Raw genomic sequence first — 23,877 nt, 5'->3', positions numbered from 1 at the left:
TGATTCTTTTTGCCTTCTCCCCATAACTGTTGATCGCCTGATTAATCAAGAACCTTTCAGTTAGTCCTGACGAAGGGCCTTGGCCCGAAACGTTGACAGCGCTTCTCCCTATAGATGCTGTCTGGCCTGCTGCGTTCCACCAGCATTTTGTGTGTGTTGCGTTAATCAAGAACCTATCATCTTCCGCTTTAAATATACCCAATGACCTGGCCTACACAGCCATTCGTGGCAATGAATTCCACAGATTTATGACCCTTTGGCTAAAGAAATTCCTCTTCATCTCTGTTCTAAAGGAATCTACTCATGTTCTGAGGCTGTGCCCTCTGGTCCTGGAATCTCACACTATGGGAAGCATCCTCTCCACGTCTGCTTCTCCTAGGCCTTTCAACATTAAATGTTTCAATAAGAATCTCCCCCCCCCCCCCCCCACAATCTTCTAAACTCCAGTGAGTACAGTCACATAACCAAATGATATGGTTTGGGCCTTGTATGTTAATCCTTTCATTCCTGGAATCATTCTCGTAAACCTCCTCTGGACCCGCTGCAAAGCAAAACACTTCACAGAAATCCACCTATACCACTGCATATTCTTCTTCTTTTAATTCAGTTGGACATAATTTGCCTTCAATATATCATTGCCATCATCATTCAACCCAGAAGCCTTGGAAAGGATGAAAGCAGAAATGCACCAGTATACACGCCAAGACAGGATGAAGACTGCCCTATCCTCTCAGTCCCATCTCTTCTCCTCACCTGCCCATCACCTCCCTCTGGTGCTCTTCCTCCTTCCCTTTTCCCCATGGTCCACTGCTCTTTCCCATCAGGTTCCTTCTTCTTTATCCCTTTACCACTTCCACCTGTCACCTCTCAGCTTATTGTCATATCCCACCTACCCAACTTCCCCTCACCTAGTGTCACCTGTCACCTACCAGCTCATTACCCCCACCCTCCACCAACACCTTTGAATTCTGGCTTTTCCTCCCTTCCTTTCCAATCTGATGAAGGGCCAGCAGCTTGAAACATCGACTGTTTATTTCCCTCCATTGATGCTGCCTCCTGACCTGTTGCATTCTCGCATTGGTTTGGATTTCCAGTATCTGCAGAATCTTCTTTTCTTCCAGGAATGAGCTTAAAATCATTACTTATATCGAAGTCAAGAAACGAAAGAGATCTGAGGGAATTATAGTTTTTATTTTCACATTGTTGGAAAAAGGGATAGCAGATATTCACAGAACATAGAAACCTACAGCACATTACAGGCGCTTCAACCGTATTAGCCCCACCATCGTTAGACATTCTGCAGTCGCAGCTGGTGAAGGGTACAAACAAATATTACAGTGATTTCTTCAGAGTTGAAAGTTTAGTTACAGCTATTGTCAATTTTAATTTATTTTTTAAAATGCAGTGTTACCAATTTAACGCAGCCCATTGGAAAGTAGAGTTGCCTCTTTTCACAGGGACCACTCTCATTGGATAATAGAGTCGTCTCAGCTCAGAGGGGCCGCCCTCACTTGCTAATAGAAACAGGCTTCATTCTGAGAGCAGCTGGAACACCCTGTAATCAGGTCCCAGTGCAGTGAGGTTATAGCCCAGGGCTGCCAAGAAAACAGTTCCCCCAAGTTACTTACACAAGCAGCAAATATCTTTCTAAGGTGTAAAATCACATCACAGGAAATGTTAAAACAGTGCAAACTGCAGTAAAGTGCATAGCTCCATCTTCTGTCAACCACTGTCAAGAGGCACTCCTCGCTCATAACCACAGCCACAGAGCACTATAATAAATTATTTTGAGGTATTAAGAAAAATAAAACTATACTTAAACTTTAGAAATGTAATAGATAATAAAATTATGGAATGTTATACTTTCTGACCAGTGCATTTATAGGAGGAGGAGAGCATCTCCCCTCCCTCTCTCCACCAACTAAAATCTCTAGTGACCCTGTCTACAGGACTGTATTCACTAGGGGGCATGAGGAGGAGAGCATCTCTCCTCCCTCTCTCCTCCATTTAAATTCTCCAGTGACCCTCTCTACAGGACTTCATTCACTTGAGGGCAGGTTGTTACATCTACTCTGTGCCACGTGCTATTAGAGGGCACGTGCTAGAAGGAGATTAAAGTGCAAGGGATGAGTGCAGGAATGGGAAGATCCAATTTCCAAATTCCCAAATCCCCAGCCAGCACCTGGGACATACCTGTGGTTCCATTGTCACTCATAACACACTCCATATGGCATCAACAGCAACACGGTCAGCATCTGCACATCAATAGACACAGATTTGAGTGTGACAAACATACAATGGCATCTCCTTTCCTGTCCATTTGGTGATCTCAGGTTGGCTTGGGCGTTGGGAATCACTGGATGGGAAGCTCTTTGTTCTTTCTTGGTAGGTTCAGACTATTCATTGAAAAGCCCAAAGCCCATGTCTTCGTCAGACTCCTCTGATTCCTCCTTCACCTCGGCCTTTGTCTCTTCAGCTATGGACAAGAAATACAGGTCATGTTGGCTTTGGCAACTACAAATGGATGAAGAAAAAGGGAAAGCCATGCTAAAGTCCGCCCATGTGCAGGGGTGACTGCACAGGATCAGAAAAAGCTGCATAAAGTTGTAAACTCAACTATTTCTATCATGATGCCATCCCAGTATCAAGGACACTTTTAAGAGCTGATGCCTCGAAAACACAGCATCCAGCATTGAGGACCCCAATCTCTCCCCCGCTCCCTCTGCCCCCCCCCACTCTCTCTTTCTCTCACATACACACTGTTGTAATTTATAGTTCTTAAAAATTATTTATTCCAATGACAACATACTTCGACATATGCTCTTTCAATAAGATTGAAAGAGCGCAGAGAAAATTTACAAGGATGTTTCTGAGGCTTGAGGACCTGGTTTATAGGTTAGATTGAGTAAGTTAGTAGTTTTTTCCCCTGGAGAGTAGGAGAATGGGACAGATTTGATAGAGATATACAATGTATAGAAGGGTAAATGCAAGCAGGTCTCTTTCCCTTTTGATTGGGTTAGACTACAACTAGAGGTCATAAGTTAAGGGTGAAGGGTGGAATATTTAAGGGGAACATGGGGGGGGGGGAGCTTCATTACTCCTCTACTGCCATGATGAGGCCAAACTCAGGTTGGAGGAGCAACACCTCATATACCGTCTGGGTAGTCTCCGGCCCCTTGGTATGAACATCGAATTCTCCAACTTCCGGTAATTCCCTCCCTCTCCCTTCCCCCATTCCACTTTCACTCTGCCTCCTCTTCCAGCTGCCTAGCACCTCTCTCATGATTCTGCCTTCTTCTACTACCCATAGTGCTTTCCCCTTACATTGCTTCTTCACCTCTCCTGCCTATCCCCTCCCCGACCCCTTGATCTTTCCTCTGTTTGGTTTTTCACCTGGCACCTTCCACCCTCCCCCCACCTTCTTTATAGGGCCCCTGCCCCCTCCTTCTTCAGTCCTGACGAAGGGTCTCAGCCCGAAACTTTGACTGCTCATTTCAACGGATGCTGCTCGACCTGCTGAGTTCATCCAGCTTGTTTGTATGTGTTCATTATTCAGAGTGTGGTGAGTGTGGAACAAGCTGCTAGATGATGGATGTGGGTTCAAATGCAACATTTAAAAGAAGTTTTGGTAAGTACTTGGATGGGAGGGGTATGAACGGTATGGTCTGGGTGTGGATTGATAGGACTCAGCAAGTGAGTGGAGGAGAGATGGCACATAGAGTCAGAGTTACACAGAGTGGAAACAGGCCCTACCCCCCCCCCCCCCCACCAAGTTGTCCCTGCCACCCAAGGTGCCCATCGCCCTTAATCTTCAAAACCTTTCCTATCCATAGTACCTATCCAACTGTCCTTTAACTATCACTAATGTATCTGCCTCAGCCATTTCCTTCAGCATTTAATTTATATTATTTATTTAAGACGGCAGCAATAAGTAGCAACTCCACGTGCAGCTGCAAAGGGAATCAACAAATATTCCCATTTAGGACTACTGCAGGTCAAATCCACAGTAACAGCCACGGGCACTTAAGTAAGCGGCATCAATTTAAGACTTTAAAAAAAATCCATCAATATTCAAAAATAAGTAAATAAATCAATAACTCTCGGACTGCAGACTCAGGTTGCAAGTGCAGTTTTCCATTAAGAAAATGAAAGCAGAGATAGTCTGCTGGTTTACAAGCATGGTTGAAACACCGAGGCTTTAACTTCACTCCTGACCATCCTGCTGCTGAATGTAGTCTCTGGAGAGCAAAAGAGAAGACCTCAGGGCAAGATTGCAGTGCCAGAGGGACATCAGGGATTGCTGTACACTTCACAGAAATATGGTTTGCCCCCTCAATTTAGGACACAGTGCTGCAGCCTGGTGGCTAAACCATTTTCTACAGAGACAGGACAGCTGAGTCTTTTAAAGGTAGAGGAGGGGGACAATGTTTCATGATTAACTCATCATGGTGCACAGACATGGTTCTCTCTCTGTCCTGGTCACACAAACTGGAACATTGATCAGTCAAATGTCTGAGGCAGTTTTCTACCATCATCCTGGTAGCAGGGTACATTCCACCTTAGGCCAACGTCAGGCAGAATCTAGAGGAGCTATATAATGTAATCAGTAGGCACAAAAACCATACCCTGATGCCTTTCTGAGTATTCTGTGGGATTTCAATCAGGCCAATTTGAAGAAGTCTCTGAAAAACTACCGTCGACACATCACCTGTGGGATCTCTGAATAATCACCGCCGACACATCACCTGTAGGATCTCTGAATAATCACCACCGACACATCACCTGTGGAATCTCTGAATAATCACCACCGACACATCACCTGTGGGATCTCTGAATAATCACCACCGACACATCACCTGTGGGATCTCTGAATAATCACCACCGACACATCACCTGTGGAATCTCTGAATAATCACCACCGACACATCACCTGTGGGATCTCTGAAATAATCACCACCGACACATCACCTGTGGGATCTCTGAATAATCACCACCGACACATCACCTGTGGGATCTCCGAATAATCACCGCCGACACATCAGCTGTGGAATCTCCGAATAATCACCGCCGACACATCAGCTGTGGAATCTCCGAATAATCACCGCCGACACATCAGCTGTGGAATTTCCGAATAATCACCGCCGACACATCAGCTGTGGAATCTCCGAATAATCACCGCCGACACATCAGCTGTGGAATCTCCGAATAATCACCACCGACACATCACCTGTGGGATCTCCGAATAATCACCGCCGACACATCACCTGTGGGATCTCCGAATAATCACCGCCGACACATCAGCTGTGGAATCTCCGAATAATCACCGCCGACACATCACCTGTGGGATCTCTGAATAATCACCGCCGACACATCAGCTGTGGGATCTCCGAATAATCACCGCCGACACATCACCTGTGGGATCTCTGAATAATCACCGCCGACACATCAGCTGTGGAATCTCTGAATAATCACCGCCGACACATCAGCTGTGGAATCTCTGAATAATCACCGCCGACACATCAGCTGTGGGATCTCTGAATAATCACCGCCGACACGTCAGCTGTGGGATCTCTGAATAATCACCGCCGACACGTCACCTGTGGAATCTCTGAATAATCACCGCCGACACGTCACCTGTGGAATCTCTGAATAATCACCGTCGACACGTCACCTGTGGAATCTCTGAATAATCACCGCCGACGTGTCAGCTGTGGGATCTCTGAATAATCACCGCCGACACGTCACCTGTGGGATCTCTGAATAATCACCGCCGACACGTCACCTGTGGGATCTCCGAATAATCACCGCCGACACGTGACCTGTGGGATCTCTGAATAATCACCGCCGACACGTCACCTGTGGAATCTCTGAATAATCACCGTCGACACGTCACCTGTGGAATCTCTGAATAATTACCGCCGACACATCACCTGTGGAATGTCTGAATAACAGGCTGCAGGAAGTTGTAAACTCAGCCAGCTCCATCATGGGCACTGGGCTCCCCAGCATCAAGGACACCTTCAAAAGGTGATGCCTCGAAAAGGTAACATCCATCATTAATGACCCCCATCACCCAGGATCTACCGTCTTCTCATTGTTACTATCAAGGAGGCACAAGAGCCTGAAGACCCACACTCAACGTTTCAGGAACAGCTTCTTCTCCTCTGCCATCAGATTTCTAAAAGGACATTGAATCCCTGAACACTACCTCACTATTCTCCCTCTATTTTCCACTACTTAATTTATTTTTTAAAAATACAGACAAGTGTGAGGTGTTGCACTTTGGAAGGAAAAACCAAGGTAGAACATACGAGGTAAATGGTAGGACACTGAGGAGTGCAGTAGAGCAGAGGGATCTGGGAGTACAGATACAAAATTTCCTAAAAGTTGCATCACAGGTAGATAGGGTAGTAAAGCGAGGTTTTGGTACACTGGCCTTTATAAATCAAAGTACTGAGTATAAGAGTTGGAATGTTATGGTGGGGTTGTATAAGGCATTGGTGAGACCGAATTTGGAGTATTGTGTGCAGTTTTGGTCACCGAATTACAGGAAGAATATTAATAAGGTTGAAAGAGTGCAGAGAAGGTTTACAAGGATGTTGCTGGGACTTGAGAAACTGAGTTACAGAGAAAGGTTGAATAGGTTAGGACTTTATTCCCTGGAGCGTAGAAGAATGAGGGGTGATTTGATAGAGGTATATAAAATTATGATGGGTATGGATAGAGTGAATGCAAGCAGGCTTTTTCCACTGAGGCTAGAGGAGAAAAAAACTAGAGGACACGGGTTAAGGGGGGAAAGTTTAAGGGAACATTTGGGAGGGGGGCTTCTTCACACAGAGAGTGGTGGGAGTGTGGAATGAGCTGCCAGATGAAGTGGTAAATGTGGGCTCACTTTTAACATTTAAGAAAAACTTGGACAGGTACATGGATGAGAGGTGTATGGAGGGATATGGCCCAGGTGCAGGTCAGTGGGACTAGGTAGAAAAATGGTTCGGCACAGCCAAGAAGGGCCAAAAGGCCTGTTTTTATGCTGTAATGTTCTATGGTTCTAAATATATATACTACTTATATAATTTGTAGTTTGATGTACTGCATTGTAGCACTGCCCCAAAACAACACATTTCATGACAAATGCCAGTGATATCAAAGCTGATTCTGATTGAATTCCAGCACCGACATAGCATGTCCACAAGGTTCATCAGAACAACACAAGCAGCAACAACAACTCAACAACAGCAATACAAACGCATTTCCCACCCACTCACTCTCTCACACACACAGACCTCCATCTCCAAGACAGGCTGCCTCTAGCCTCTGACCCCTCAGACATCAGGCCTCCAACTTGTGGACGTGCTGACCCAGGGGCTTCAGCCATCAGGTCTTGACTTCCAGACCACTGACCTCTATGTGGAAAAAAGCTGACCCTCAAGCTCCTATTAAATTTCTCCCCTCTCTCCTTAACCCTTTGCCCTCTAGTTCCTGAATCACTGTCACTGGGGAAAAGACGGACTGTATTCACCGTCTATGCTCAGCATAGTTAATGGGACATATCTGTATTGTGTCGGTGAGTGTGTTTGTCACTGACACCAGGGGTTAAAGGTGCTGCAATAAAGAATTCTGCATGGTTCCAGAAGCAAGTTTTGGCCCAGACTTACCATCGGCAGCTGCAGAAGCCACCCCAGCTGCAGCTGCTCCACCATGAGAGGAAGCACCAAGGGGTACGGGACCACCAGCCCCGATGTTACAGATCAGGCTGCCAATGTTCACGTTGCTCAGAGCCTGTGGGTCACACAAAAGAACAAGGCCCAATTAAATCCACTCAGAGCGGCTGAGATCCCAAACAGGATCCAAAACCCTCGACTGCCTTCTGACCCACAACTCAGCCTCTGCAGAATCTGGCAATGTCCCAGCCGTTAGAGTCTATGATTCAACAACAAGCCATTTGGGCCCTCTACCCAATGCTGATGCTTGTACTCCACACAAGCCTCCTCCAACCCCTCTTCATCTCACACTGTTAGTCTGTCCATCCATTTTATGTACAATCAGTCTATGTATATAAGCTAATCTTCTGTATATATGGCCACGCTCAGTTACTTGTACATTGTGTTTTATATGATTGCTTTTATATTTATTACTGTGTTCCTTATGCTGTTTGTGTACTTTAATGCTGCATCAGATCCAGAGTAACAATCACTTCGCTCTTCTTTACACTCGTGTAAAGAAGAATGAACAATCTTGAATATTCTTCCTTCATGTTGTCAAGCTTCGCTTTAACACATCTATACCATTCACTTCAACTGCTCTGTGTAGCAATGAGGCCCACATTCCCACCCCTCCTACTTTTCTACTCTTGTTACTTCTTGCCCCACTTTTAGATTCCAAAATCAATGAAAAGCACCCTCCCCACTTCCACTCTTCAAATCACTTCATTGTTTTAAAGTCAGACAGCATCTAGAGGGGAATGAACAGTTGACATATCTGGCTGAGACCTTCCAGTGGGACTTGTGCCAGTCTTTGTTTATGTGTGCTTTTTCAAAGATTCCATTGTAATTCTTCATTTTCCTGTGATTACCCGCAAGTAAATGAATCTTGAAGTCATGTATGATAACATATAAATACTTTGATAATAATTTTACTTTAAACTTTGTTTATTTCCCTCCATCAATGCTGTCTGACCTGCTGAATTCCTCCAGCATTTTGTGTGTGTTGCTCCGGATTTTTGATATCACCCCTGCATATCTTTAATTCTACTTCGGAGAATTGAACTACTACAGTTTATCCAGGATCACGCAGAAGGCTGCATTCCTGAAGAGTCACTGTGGTTGATCTACTGGTCTTTGTGAATTGTGGGCAACATCATTTAAGTATTTCCCACCCTTCGTTTGTTACTCAAAACCAGCTCACTCCAGTTGGAAACTTAACTTGATCTTCTAAAGTACAATTGTTTTTATAACTGGTAGCAGAACCAAGGTTAGGGGTGCAGTTTTCTAGATTTAATTTCCTTGACTAACTGATGTACTCTCCAAATCACTTCCCATTCTCACTTTCTGATTTTTATTTGGACCATAAGACCAGAAGACACAGGAGCAGAATTAGGCCATTCAGACCATGGTGTCTGCTCCACCATTCCATCATGGCAGGTTTATTATCCCTCTCAACCCCGTTCTCCTGCCTTCTCCCCATAACCTTTGACACTTTTACTAATCAAGAACCTATCAGTCTCCACTTTAGATATACCCATGTCTTGGCCTCTCCAGCTGTCTAAAATGATGAATTCCACGGATACATGAGCCTCTGGAATTTCTTGTGTTCTGAGGCTGTGCCCCCTGGTCCTAGATTCCCTCATTATAGGAAACATCCTCTCCATATCCATTATATCTAGACCTTTCAATATTCAGTAGATTTCAATGAGATCCCCCTTCCTCATTATTCTAAACTTTAGTGAGTATAAGCTGATTCAGTCTGATGGGGAAAGGGTTCTCTGATGCATGAGGAAGCTCACTTAAGCTAGCTGACTCTATGGGCTAAGTTGAGGTGCTGTACCTTGCTCCACTCTGACAAACCATTCCTATTGTAATTGAGTGCAGTACCTTGGCAAACAAGCCGGGCCAGAAGGGTTCCACAGTAACTCCCGCCGCCTTCATCAAAGCATTCAGCTTATCCTCCTGTAACAGGAAGGGGTAAAAGAGAATGAGAGACAGCTAGTAGAAAACAACAGAAAAGTACTCTCCATGCATACCCAAGCGTTTTTCTTGGTGAAAAATCATACTGGACTGTAGAGCTTCACACCTGTAACTTCTTTCTGTCCCAAACCAGTCCACAGAGATGGCCTCCATCGGTGTAAAGATCAGAGTCAAAATTAATCACTGACTAATGCCTTGAAATTTGTTGTTTTGTGGCAGCAAAACAATGTAGTACATAAATTATACTATAAATTATAATAAGTAAATTTTGAATAATTAAACAAGTAGTGTAAAAATAAACAAAAATAGTGAGCTCATGTACACATACTACAAAACCAATCTTTTTCAGAACTCAACGGAAGTACCAGTGTGGTAACAGTAGCAGGTGCCTTCATTCAGACTCAAAGGGAAGCAGATGGTGTGTAAAAACTGCTTCAGTTTAAAAGAATTCAGCTGAGGACCTCCCAGTGTTACAGGAACTGAGAGTGGAAAAATACCGGCTGGTGGGAGATCTTATGCATTCATCCAAAAAAAAGGACCTTATTTTAATGTTACGTCAATGGTCAGCAACCTTCAGTACAACATAGGAACAAGCCCTTCAGCACACAAAGTTGTGCCAAACTATATCCCTTCTGCCAAGAGAACGTCCATATCTCTCTATTTTCTGCATACTCATATGCCTATTTAAGAGGTGCTTAAACGTCCCCATTATATCTGCCTCCAATACAACCCTTAGCAGCACATTCCAGTCACCCACCACTCTCTGTAAAAAACTCCAACTATACACCTTCTTTGAAATTAGTTCCTCTCACCCTAAATGCATACCCTCTGGTATTAGATATTTGGATCCTGGGACAAAGATATTGCTGGCTACCTCATCTAAGTCTTTCATAACCTTATAAACTTTCAGTCAGGTCTCTTGTCTCTGCCACACCGCAGAAAACAACCCAAGTCTGTCCAACCTCTCATGCTGTCTAATCCAGGCAACATCCTGGTAAACCTCTCCTACACCCTCTCCAAAGCCTCAACATCCTTCATATAATGGGGAGACTAGATCTGAAAACAATACGCCAGATGTGGCCTAAGCAGAGTTTTATAAATCTGTAATATAGCTTCCTTATTTTTGAACACAATGCCTTGACCAATAAAGGGAGGCATACCATATGCCTTTGTTACCACTCATAAGGCAGAATTAGGCCATTCAGCCCATTGAGTCTGTTCTCCCATTCCATCATGGCTGATTTAAATTCTCTCTCAGCACCATTCTCCTACCATGTTATTGTGTTCACTTCTGATGGCCTCATTACAAGAAGGACGTTGAAGAATTAGAGAGGATGCAGAAGGTGATGCCTGGATTAAGGAGCATGTCCATTGTACGTAGTCTATCAGCAGCATCAACAGAGCTACACCAAGAGGTACTTCTGGCAGGTTGGCGGCAGTTATTTAAAAAGGGAGCTTTGAGGGTGTTTGTCCATTGTACGTGGCCTATCAGTGGCATCAACAGAGCTCTACGAACTAAAGTATAGGTGGAGCGGCCATTGTCGGGAGTAGGCCACTGGGGAGAGTAGAAGCAAAAGGCTTTGGCTCAAAAGAGGCTTCAGCTAGGAAAAGGTGTCAGTTCTAAGTAAAGCGTCTGTTAAGGTTTCCTTTTTGTTTTTTTTTCCTCTCTCTTACTGTACCATTTAAATGGCTGTGGTATTCTCTTCATGCCAGATATTGGAGAACTGGGAGAGACAGTGTCTCCCAGGAAACTACATCTGCTTGAAGACTGTGTTAGGGATCTGGAGCAGCAACTGGATGACCTTCAGTGTGTACGGGAGAGCGAGGATATAATTGATCAGAGTTACAGGAAAGTAGTCACCCTGAAGTTGCAGGAGGCGAGTAGCTGGAGGATGGTAAGGAGAAATGGAAGCAGACAGTTAGAGCAGAGCACCCCTGTGGCCGTTCCCCTCACAAACAAGTATACCGTTTTGGATACTTTTGTGGAGGAATGACCTCCTGGGAGAATGCCACGGCAACCAGGTTACAGGCACTGACCATGGGTCCATGGTGAAGAAGGAAGCGGTAGTGATAGGAGACTCGATAGTGAGGGGAACAGACAGGAGATCCTGTGGAAATGAACAGGACACCCAGATGCTTTGTTGCTTCCCAGATGTTTCAGATCGCATCCACAACATTTTGAAGAGGGAGGGGGAGCAAACAGATGTCTTGATACATATTGGTGCCGATTACATAGGAAGGAAAAGTAATGAGGTCCTGAAAAGAGAATTTAGAGAGCTAGGTAGAAAGCTGAGAAGCAGGACCTTCTGGGTAGCTATTTCTGGGTTGCTGCCTGTGCCACACACCAGAGAGGGTAGAAACCAGATGATTTGGCAGATAAATGTGTGGCTGAGAAGCTGGTGAAGGGAGCAGGGCTTCAGGTTCTTGGATAATTGGGATTTCTTCTGGGGGAAGTACGACCTGTTCAAAAGTGATGGGTTGCACCTGAACCCAAGGGGGACCAATATTGTCGAGGGCAGATTTGTTAGAGCCTTTGGAGAGGGTTTAAACTAACTTGGCAGGTGGGTGAGAACCAGAGTGAAGGGACCCAGGATAGGGCGGATGGTAAAAAAGTAAAGTTAGCGTGCAGTCAGATGGTCAGGAAGGGCAGGCGGGTGATAGGACATAGTTGCAGCCAGCAGGTTGAGTATGAAATTATTAGGAGAGCAGAATCAGAAAGAATAGCAAATACAGTATTCAAAGTGTTGTATCTAAATGTGTGCAGTATAAGAAATAAGGTGGATGATCTTGTTGCACTATTACAGATTATCAGGTATGATGTTGAGGCCATCACTGAACCGTGGCCGAAGGACGATTATAGCAGGGAGCTGAATGTCCAAGGTTACATGTTATATCGGAGGGATAGGAAGGTAGGCAGAGGGGGTGGTGTGGCTCTACTGGTAAAGAATGCCATCAAATCAGTAGAAAGATGTGACATAAGATTGGAAGATGTTGAATACTTGTGGGTTGAGTTCAGAAACTGCAAGGGTAAAATGACATTGATGGCAGTTATATACGGGCCTCCCAACAGTGGCTGGGATGTGGACCACAGGTTACAACAGGAAATAGAAAAAGCAAGTCAAAAGGGCAATGTTATGATAGTCATGGGAGATTTTAACATGCAGGTCACTTGGGAAAATCAGGTTGGAAATGGATCTCAAGAGAACGAGATTGTTGAATGCCTAAGAGATGGCTTTTTATAGCAGTTTGTCATTGAGCCCACTAGGGGATCAACTATACTGGATTAGGTGTTATGTAACGAACCAGAGGCAATTAGGGAGCTGAAGGTAAAAGATCCCTTAGGAACCAGTGATTAGAATATGATTGTGACCAACTTGAAATTTGGTAAGGAGAAAGTAAAGTCTGATGAAGCAGTATTTCAGTGGAGTAAAGGAGATTACAGTGGTACGAGAGAGGAGTTGGCCAAAGTCAATTGGTAGGAGCTGCCGGCAGAGATGTCAGCAGAGGAGCAATGCTGTGCATTTCTGGGAAAAATGACGAAGGTTCAGGACATGTGTAATCCAAAAATGAAGAAATACACTAATGGTAAAATAGTACAACCGTGGCTGACAAGGGAAGTCAAAGCTATTGTAAAAACAAAAGAAAGGGCATACTACAAAGCAAAAATTAATGGTAAGATAGAGGATTGGGAAGTTTTTAAAAACCTACAGAGAGAAACCAAATCATTAGAAGGGAAAAGATGAAATATGAAAGCGAGCTAACAAATAATAGGCCTTATGCCCTGTTATTCACCAGCTCATCATGTGAGCTGCCACTGGAGTTAAAATATTGCCAAGATAAGACCATTCTTTCCTTTGCAGGAAGCTGGTCTCTGTCAAGCGTGCTCAGCGGGATCGGAACATCAGGAATGTAACTGTTCTGCCTTCATTATGCTTCCCTGGAAAAATTGTGCCATTTTGCATCAGGGGATTGCTGTAGCATCTGTCACAGTTTCCAGTTTTCTTCACACAGACTTTGTTTCCTGAGTGAATGGACACAGACTAGGTGAATCCAAGCTGCTACCCATTCCAGTGAAGATCATATAGCAATTACTCATTCTGTCTTCACAAACACTTCCTGATAAGAAGTGCTGAGTATTGCTTGATTCCACATTGCTCCCAACACTCAACACAGCGTCACAATTTCTACTTACATCAAAAAAGTAAAGCAACATCTAGCAAGCTGCTGGAAGAACTCAGTGCATGAGGCAGCCTCAGTGAAGGCCAATAACTGATGAAGAGCCTCGACCCGAAACACAGATCATACCTTTGTCTTCACAAAGGTTAGCATAACACTACCACAGTGCCAGTGACCTGGGTTCATATCCGCTGCTGTCTGCAAGGAGTTTGTACATTCTCCTCATGATCATATGGGTTTCTTCTGGGTACTCTGGTTTTCTTCCACATTCCAAAAACGTATGGGTTAGTAGGTTAATTGCACTCATTGGACTGAAGGACCTGTCACCATGCTGTATCTCAAAATAGTAGTTGTCCGCTTCATGCCTCGTGGCACATCGGGTGGCAACCTTGCCATTTCTTTAGCATTTGTCTGTTTTTTACGATACCAAGTTGCTAACTTGATGCTCAACCCAGCACAGATATGTAAGGAGTCTGCTGAATTTGAACCTATGACCACTGGCCTTGAGGTCCACTGTGGATGCCACTACAACACTGGCGGGTTTGATCTCAAAATAAAAGATAAAAGTAGAGCTGCTGCCTGACCTGTTGAGAGTTTGTTATTGCTCCAGATTCCAGCATCTGCTCTCTCCTGTGTCTCAGAGGAACAGATAATCCCCATTGCAAAATAAACATCACCACTTATATCACATACTGTGATTAGAATACTACCATGCAAATCCCACAACAAAACAGCTCAGTTTATTGAACATCAGTGGGTAGGACGTTTTGGGAATAGTGCTCCTCATGGACAACTATAAAACCATAAGACATTGGAGCAGAATGAGGCAATTCAACCCATCAAGTCTGCTCCACATTCTATCACGGCTGATTTATTATCCCTCTCAATCCCATTCTCATGTTATGTTTTTTAACTTCAAAACATTAAACTCATTCAAAGGAAGATACAGGAGTCTGAGAATATAGGTCGATGCAATTCACAAACAAACATTTAACCTATAATGAAGAAAAAAATATATGTATTACTTTTTCAAAAATACACGTTTCTCTGTAACTTTTGATGCCCTAACTAATCAAAGACCTGTCAACCTCTGATTTAAATATATGCAATAACTTGGCCTCCACAGTCATCTGTGGCAATGAATTCCAAAGAAGAAATTCCTCCTTATCTCTGGTCTAAACAGGTGTCCTTCTAATCCGAGGCTGTGTCCTCTGGTCCTAGAGTCACCCACTATAGTAAACATCCTCTCCACGTCCATTTTTAATACGTGATAGGCTTCAATAAGATCACACCTCATTATCTTAAGCTCCAGTGGGGACAGGCCCAGAGCATCAGACCTAAGCAGAGCACATCCATGGGTTCCCACTGATCCACAACACCTTATTCTAAGAACTCAGACATTCAAAGGTTCAAAGTAAATTTATTATCGAAGTACATGGGTTACTATATACTATCCTGAGATTCATTTTCTTGTGGGTATTCACAGTAAATTCAAAGAAACACAGAAGAATCAATGAAAGATGGAACACAACAAAGATGGACAAATTGGTCAAACATGATTTCCTTTTCATAAAACCTCTTTGAATTTGTCTGATTACTTTGAAGTTTCTAAGTTCCCTGTAGTAATGTCTTTAATAGAAGCTTCTAATATCTTCTCTATTACTAACTCGCCTGTTTTCTCCATCCCTCACAATATGAACAAAGGTGGTACACTTGCTCTTTTCTAATCTAATGGAAGATGCCCAAAACACTTGCAAAAGTGTAGAGCAAAAGTGAGATGCTGTCTGACCTGCTGATTAAGATTAGCTTTATTTGTCACATGTACATCGATACATACAGTCAAATGTGCGGTTTGTGTCAACAACCAGCAAAATTTGAGGATTTGCTGGGGACAGCCTGCAAATGTCCCTATGTTTCTGGCATGCCCACAACTCTCTAAACCTAACCATAACTCATGTGTCTTTGGAAAGTAGGAGTAAACTGGAGCACCTAGAAGACACCCTCACTGTCACAGGGAAAATGTACAAACTCTTCACAGATAGTAGCAGGAATTAAACCAGATTTCTTCAGGTTCCAACTTTCATTTAAAATACTGGTTTTGGACTCATTCGGCTCTCCCTCAAATTGAATGCATTTAATTACAAGATTCTGCTATTCAGGGGCACTTTCACTTTGAGGTCATTAATTAATTTCATCTTGTGGTACAATAAAAGACAAATAGGAATGAAAAAGCAATCAGTTAATTGTGTTAAGGAGACTTTCAGTCCACTAAACATGCTGCTCAAGTCTGCTCTCCACTTAATGTACAGATAAATTGAATTATTCCAATGAAATTAATGAGTTTCAGTCTATCACCTGGGCCACAGTCCTGGATCAGCAGGAGAAAATTCATTCATTTTAAAGAGTTGGAATTCTTTCTCCAAATCCTGTGACTGCTCCATTCTTGCATGTGTTCAAGGTGAGGTTACTGAAGTTTTAGTTGCTATGAAATCAGAAGCTAGAGGGATCAGATGAAAAGATGACACCATCAACTGTGATATGGTTGAATGGCAGAGGAGGAATAGACCGCTAGAGAAAGATACAGTGATGCACCTCTCCCATCAGGCAGGAGGTATAGAAGTCAGCACCAGGTTCAAGAACAGCTACTTGAACCATTTGGTTCTGGAACCAAGTGGTAAAATCCTACTCTGTAGTTTGGCCACTGAGCATGACAATGGATCTTATTTTGTTCCAATTGCGTTCTTCCTTGTAAAAATTTTTTAAATTACATGTATTTTATGTTTACGTTTTACTTGTGAATGCTGCTTACATGATACCATCCCAATTCTCAACTGATTCTACAACCTATGGACTCACTTTCATAGACTCATGTTCTTCATATTTATTTCTAATTTATTAATTATTATTATTTTGGCTTTTTTCCTCATTTTCCATTTACATAGTGTTGTCTTTTCCACATCGGTTGTTTGTCCATCCTGTTGTGTGCACTCTTTCATTAATTCTATTGTATTTCTTTATATTTACTGTGAATACCCACATGAGAATGAATTTCAGGGTTACATATGGTGACATATTTGTACTTTGATAATAAGTTAACTTTGAATGGGTCTGTGATGCTACTTCAAGTAAGCTCTTCATTGCACCTGCATTGTGCTATCTTGACCATAAGATGTTTCTGTGCTGTACTTCTCTATGACTATGAATCTGCTCAAGGTACTAAACAACTGACTTCTCATCCTATTTCTACATCTTTGCATTTGATCGCTGATTACTTCCTTCATTATTACTATTAGTGGGTGTCATGGTAACATAGCGGTTGGTGCAATATTCTTCACCTGTAATTAGGATTTAATTCCCGACACTGTAAGAAGCTTGTATGTTCTCCCTGTGACTGTGTGGACTTCCTCTGGGTACTCAAGTTTCCTCCCACATTGCAAAGATGTACAGGTTAGTTTGTGAGCTGTGGGCATGCTATGTTGGCGACACATAGGGAGCAAGGCAACACTTGCGGGCTGTCCTGAACACCTCCTTGGACTGTGTTGGTTGTTGATACAAGTGGTGCGCTTTGATGTACACATTTCTGTTTATTAAACCCTTATCATCTCATTGCTCATGCAAAGGTCTGCTTTGTGTAGTCAGAGGCATACGTCTGACAGACAGTAGGTTAAAGGGAACCAAGAGCACTTTGGACAGCAGGCATGTTATGAATATTTGAAAGGATCCAGCAAAGACAAGCCAAGGCTGCTGAGAACTGTTCTCAAAATACATTATAAATTTCACATGCAGACCTTTCTGCTAAGGCCCAATACTTTGAGAGCTGCTGAACCTTCACACATCACTTCCAATTCTCCCTCTGTCAGCACTAATTGGAATCCACACATCTATGATGGATGCACGGTTGTCTCACTGTGTTCAGAGCCCAGTGAACGTGCACCGAGGGGAGTACGTGACTGCTCTAACATAGGGCTTTATCTCTTCAGCCTCTGCAATAAATGTCAGGTGCAGTTCTTGTCAGAAGATCATGGGTTCAAATCCTGTGACTGAGTTTTGACCACAAACACTGATCCAGACGTTGAGGGAGTGGCACGCTGTCAGAGGCATCTTCTGGTGAGATGCTGCCCCAGATCTTCACCCACCCTTTCAAACACGTCAGATGCACTGCTTGAAGAAGGGCAGAGGAGTTAGATCATTCAGCTAAAATCACTAAAGCAGATTATCTGGCTATTATTGCAGTTGCAATTATAGGTATATGGACAGGAAAGGAGTGGAGGGTTATGGGCTGAGTGCAGGTAGGTGGGACTAGGTGAGATTAAGAGTTCGGCACAGACTAGGAGGGCCGAGATGGCCTGTTTCCGTGCTGTGATTGTTATATAGTTATATGTTATAAGCAAATTTGTTGCTGTATTTACAACATTACAAAGTAACTGCATTCCCAAGGTGCCTTCTAAGCTGTAACAGGTTTGGCCCTAGCGTGTAATCTAGTTGACAACACCAAGGGAGGGATGGAATGAGGAAGGGAGAGAAGGAGGGAACATCGACCTAATGGTGCAGGAATGAGTGGTTCCATGGCCAAGACCAGTCAGTGAACAATTGGAGAGAAAAGTTGTTTGGCAGGAAATGGAATTTCAGGAAGCAGCAGCAAATGCAGTGGAATCCTGGTAATTTATTCCAGGGTATCCATGGTTTCTTTGTGCGATGAAATAAACTGACAGCAGGAGAGGACTTTGAGTGTGGGCTGGCCCTTTGACACAACGCTCCAGTAAATCCCCTAACTTTGTCTACTTCCTGTTGAAAAATGCCAGGTATTACAGGGAGCATTTGATCAAATCAGAATCACTGACACGCGGAATTTGTTGTTTTCTGGCAGTTAATACAGTTTAAGACACAAAATAAACAATATGCTACAATGACAAATGTATAAAAAATGAACAAGCAGTGCAAAAAGGGAGTAAAAATATTTAAGTAGTGTTCATGGACCATTCAGAAATATGATGGTGGAGGGGAAGAAGCAGTTCCTGAAACGTTGAGTGTGTGTCTTCCTTGATGGTAGTAATGAGAAAAGGGCATTTGCTGGGTGATGGTCTTAATGATGGATGCCACCTTTTCTGAGGCATAATCTATTGAAGGTGCCCTTGATGCTATGGAGGCTAGTGGCTGAGTTTACAACTTCCTGCAGCTTTTTTCGATTCTGTGCATTGGAATCTTCATTACCAGATAGTGATGCAGCCAGTCAGAATGCTCACCACAGTATATCTGTAGAAATCTGCTTGAGGTTTTGGGATGTTTTAATTTCATGGAAGACGCTACAGGAATAGGGACATATTTTCTATTTCTTCCCTTGTATGCTGCAGCCCTTCAGAATAAACCTGAGCTGTTACTCTTCAAAGTAAATTTATTATCAGAGTACACATTGTTGCCATATACAAACCTGAGATTCATTTTCTTCCTGTAAATACAAGGAACACAATAGAATCAATGAAGTTACTGCACCCAATATCTAATTTGCAAAACAATTTGTGCAATATAAAAATAAATTAAAAAATAAAATAATAAACAGGAGAAAAATCTGCAAATGCTGGAAATCCAAGCAACACATACAAAATGCTGGAGGAACTCAGCAGGCCAGGCAGTATCTATGCAAAAGAGTACAGTCAACATTTCAGGCTGAAACCTTTCAGCAGGACAATAAATATCGAGAACATGAGATGAAGAGTCCTTGAAGGTGAATTCATGGGGTGTGGGAACAATTCAGTAATGGGATAAGTGAAGTTATTCCCTCTGGTTCAAGAGCCTGATGATTAAGGTGTAATAACTGCTCCCGAACCTGGTGGTGCAAGTCGAGTCTTCTACACCAGCTACCTCCTTGACGGCAGCTGCAAGAAGAGAGCAGGGCCTGGATGATGGCAGTCCTTAATGATGAATGCTGTTTTCTGCAACAACATTTCATACAGATGTGCTCAATGATTGGGAGGGCTTTACCCACAATGGATTGGGCCATATTCATTATTTTTCCATTCAAGGACATTGGGATTTCTATACCAGGCTATGATTCAACCAAGATACTATACTCTCCATCACACATCTATTGAAGTTGGTATGAAAGTTTTAGATGACATACCTAATCTTCACAAACTTTTAAGAAAGTAGAGGTGCTGCCATGCTTTTCTCATAATGGTACTTATACGCTAGACCCAGGACAGATCCTCTGAACTGGTAACACTGAGGAGTTTAAAACTGCTGACCCTCTCCATCTCTGATCCTCCGATGAAGACTGGCTCACGAACCTCTAGTTTCCTCCTGCTGAAGTCAATAATCATCTCCTTGGCGTAAGAGTTTGTAGTTGTATAGCACCACCCAAGCCAGATTTTCAATCTCCCTCCTACATGCTGAATCGTCACCACCTTCGATTTGGCCAATGACAGTAATACTGATGGAGATTGTGGAGGAGACGTTGTTGCCAATTCAAAGTCACTGGAGTCTGCAGATGAGGAAATCGCAGAATTGCACAATGAGGTATTGAGGCTTAGGGCTTGAACCCTATTGATGAATTTTGAGAGGAAGATAGTATTAAATGCCAAGCTGTAGTCAATGAAGAGCATCCTGATATATGCACTTTTGCTGTCTAGATGTTCCAGAATTGAATGAAGAGTCAAAGAGATGGCACTTGCTATGCACCTGTTGTGATGGTAGACAAACTGCAATGAAATAGAAATTTCCGGTTCTCCAACATATCAAGGAGCTGGAACTTGGGCAATACACTAAGGGTTAGTTAGCTGGTAACGTCTGCCCGTCTTCCATGGTACTGGGGATAGGGTTGACGCTAGTGATTGGGCGGTGGTGGTGGAAGAAGTGAGGGGCATCTGGGCCACCAGTAACTGGAAGCAACTAGGTGAATGGTAATAAAACTCTGATAGTGACCTCAGAAGATCTTCAGCCAATGCACTGAAAGGAGTCAAATTCGAGACGGTGTACCATTGGTGAGGCCACTCTAATTGAGCTGATCCTAAATTCCCAAGTCTCATTACTGCTGGTTTCTCTTATCCAGATCCTATGTATGTGCTCAATTATGCATCTTTAGTATCCAATATCTAACAATGCAATCATCGCGGAAACCCCTTCCTACAAGGACCAGTTACTGTAATCTCACACATTTGCCAGGATGAACACTGATGAGAAAATTATTAATTTTTGTTAATAATGCACTAATATTCAGCATTCCAATAATAACAAATACATTGTTAGGTAATCAGTTTGCCTCAAGAAAGCAGCTTCCATTATCAAAGACCCCCATGCACTCTTCTTGCTACTACCATACGGCAGGAGGTACCGGAGGCTTAGGTTCCACAATACCAAGTTCAGGAACAGTTATCACCCTACAACTATCAGGCTAACTTCTCTCAACACAACTCCGAACTGATTCCACAACCTCTATACAATGTTCAAGGAGTCTGCAACGCATGGTCTCAGTATGCGGCATGGTAGTGTGGTGGTTATCACAATGCTTTTTTGTACCAGTGACCCAGGTTTAATTCACACAGCTGCCTGTACAAGGAGTCTGTATGTTCACTCTGTGACTGTGTGGGTTTCCTCTGGGTGTTCTGATTTCCTCCCACAGTGCAAAGATGTACGGGTTGGTAGGTTAATTGGTCACGTAAATTGCCCCATGATTAGGCTAAGGTTAAATTGGGGGTTTGCTGGGCATCATGGCTCGAGAGCCCAGGAGGGCCTATTCCCTGCTCTATGCCAATAAATAAATAAATGTTTGTATGGGTTATTTGCATGATTTGTCTTCTTTTGCACATTCATTGCTTGTTACATATATTTTTTCATAAATTCTATTGTATTTCTTTATTTTTCAGAATCAGGTTTATTATCACCGGCCTGTGACATGAAATTTGTTAATTTAGCAGCAGCAGTTCAATGCAATACATAATACAGAAGAGAAAAAAATAAAATATAATAATAAAGTAAATCAATTACAGTATACGTATATTGAATAGATTAAAACATGCAAAAATCAGAAATACTATATATTAAAAAAAGTGAGTTAGTGTCCAAGGGTTCAATATCCATTTAGGAATTGGATGGCAAAGGGGAAGGAGCTGTTCCTGAATCACTGAGTGTGTGTCTTCAGTCTTCTGTACCTCTTACCTGTTGGTAACCATGAGAAAAGGTTGAAAAAAGAAAAGTAAACCCTGAGTGCTGAAGGTCCTTAATAATGGGCACTGCCTTTCTGAGACATCGCTCCCTGAAGATTTCCTGTGTACTTTGCTGGCTAGTACCCAAGCTGACTACATTCATAACTCCCTGCAGATTCTTTTGGTCCTGTGCAGTAGTCCCCCCCATACCAGATAGTACATCTACAGAAGTTTTTGAGTATTTGCTGATATGCCAAATCTCTTCAAAGTCCTAAAGTCCAAAGGCCACTGTCTTGCCTTCTTTATAATTACATCGATATGTTGGGACCAGATTAGATCCCCAGAGATCTTGACACCCAGGAACTTGAAACTGCTCACTCTCTCCACTTCTGATCCCTATATGAGGATTGCTGCATGTTCCATTGTTTTACCCTTCCTGAAGTCCACAATCAGCTCTTCCATCTTACTGAGATTGAGTACCAAGTCGTTGCTGTGGCACCACTCCACTAGTTGGCATACCTCACTCCATTACACCCTCTCATCACTACCTGAGATTCTACCAACAATGGTTGTATCATCTGCAAATTTATAGATGGTATTTGAGCTATGCCTAGCCGCACAGTCATGTATATACAGAGAGTAGAGCAGTGGGCTAAGCACACACCCGAGGTCCATCAGTGTTGATCGTCAGTGAGGAGAATATGTTATCACCAATCCGCACAGATTGTGATGTTCTGGTTAGGAAGTCGAGGATCCAGTTATAGAGGGTGGTATAGAAGCCCTGTAAATGCCTACAAGAAAATGAATCTCAGGGTAGTGTATAGTGACATAATCATAATTTGATAATACATTACTTAGACTTAAATGTTCAAAAGAATAAAGTTTCACCAGCTACTGTTCCCACTAGGTCTGGCTTTCAGTTTATTTTTGCTTTACAGTTCACAGCCCTTGTACACCACAGGGCAGAAAACTCTAGGAAACTCCTCTCTCTAGATCCAAAACAATTCCCTCCTTGTGAATATCCCACCGAAAAAATTTTTGGCTCTGCAGAAGCTGAATTTCCTGCTGTGTGCTCCCTGATCTCCCAGTCCATGAACGGCCATTCCAGAACCAGTATCTGCTTTGAGACCTGTCAGGCCATCTCTGGCAAAGCCTTCCCCACTACTGAACACAAGCCATCCATCAAAAACACTCTCCATTCAGGCCATGCTCTATTCTCACTACTGGCATCACACTGCCAGGTTCAGGAACAGTTACTACCCTATAAACATCAGGCTCCTGAACTGGCATGGATAACTTCACTCACCTCAACAATGAAATGACTCCACAACTTATAAACTCACTTTCAAGACTCTGTACAATTCATGCTCTCAGTATTATTTATAAAAGTTGCACAATTAGGGTTAGGGTTAGGGTTGAACCCTAATAACCCTAACCCTTCTTTTGCACTTTGTTTGCTTGCCAGTCTTTGTTAATGTATAGATTTTTTTTCTGGTAAATTCTACTGTATTTCTTTATTTTTCTGTAAACACCTGCAAGGAGGTGATGACATACAGAGTCTGATAATAAATTTTACCTTGTACTTTTATAATTTTTATCTCTTGCTTATTCAATTATTCTTGAGTAATACCTTATTTGCTGATTCTAGCTCACAAGTTGTATATTTTGAATTTATCAATTTGTCTGAATTAACCCTAATCATTATAAATTACATTCAACTGCTCCCTGTATTAATTCAGCAATTTTTAAAATGTGACCATGCCACAGTTCTTGCCTTCTATCTTGTTAGTCGATACTCAATCAAATTACTCCAGGGCAGGGATTCAGCCAAGAACATGAAGAACCAGGAAGGAGTGCCAAGTCCATCAGCTGGGAAGAAA

General features: G+C 42.9%; 1 protein-coding gene across 1 annotated transcript in view; it reads right to left on the bottom strand.

Annotated features, from left to right (window-relative positions):
- Window positions 1-1,172: 1,172 nt before the first annotated feature.
- Window positions 1,173-23,877, bottom strand: part of LOC132400007 (large ribosomal subunit protein P1-like) — a 36,685-nt gene continuing 13,980 nt past the window's right edge. The window contains exons 2-4 of the mRNA XM_059981051.1: window positions 9,591-9,665; window positions 7,656-7,779; window positions 1,173-2,476 (exon numbers count right to left, since the gene is read on the bottom strand). Of these exons, the coding sequence (XP_059837034.1) occupies window positions 2,397-2,476; window positions 7,656-7,779; window positions 9,591-9,665 (279 nt within the window). The 3' untranslated portion in view covers window positions 1,173-2,396. The remainder of the gene's footprint in view (window positions 2,477-7,655; window positions 7,780-9,590; window positions 9,666-23,877) is intronic.

The sequence above is a fragment of the Hypanus sabinus genome, chromosome 9 (genome assembly GCF_030144855.1).
Source record: "Hypanus sabinus isolate sHypSab1 chromosome 9, sHypSab1.hap1, whole genome shotgun sequence".
Lineage (NCBI taxonomy): Eukaryota > Metazoa > Chordata > Chondrichthyes > Myliobatiformes > Dasyatidae > Hypanus > Hypanus sabinus.
This window is presented reverse-complemented; position numbering and strand designations above follow the sequence as displayed.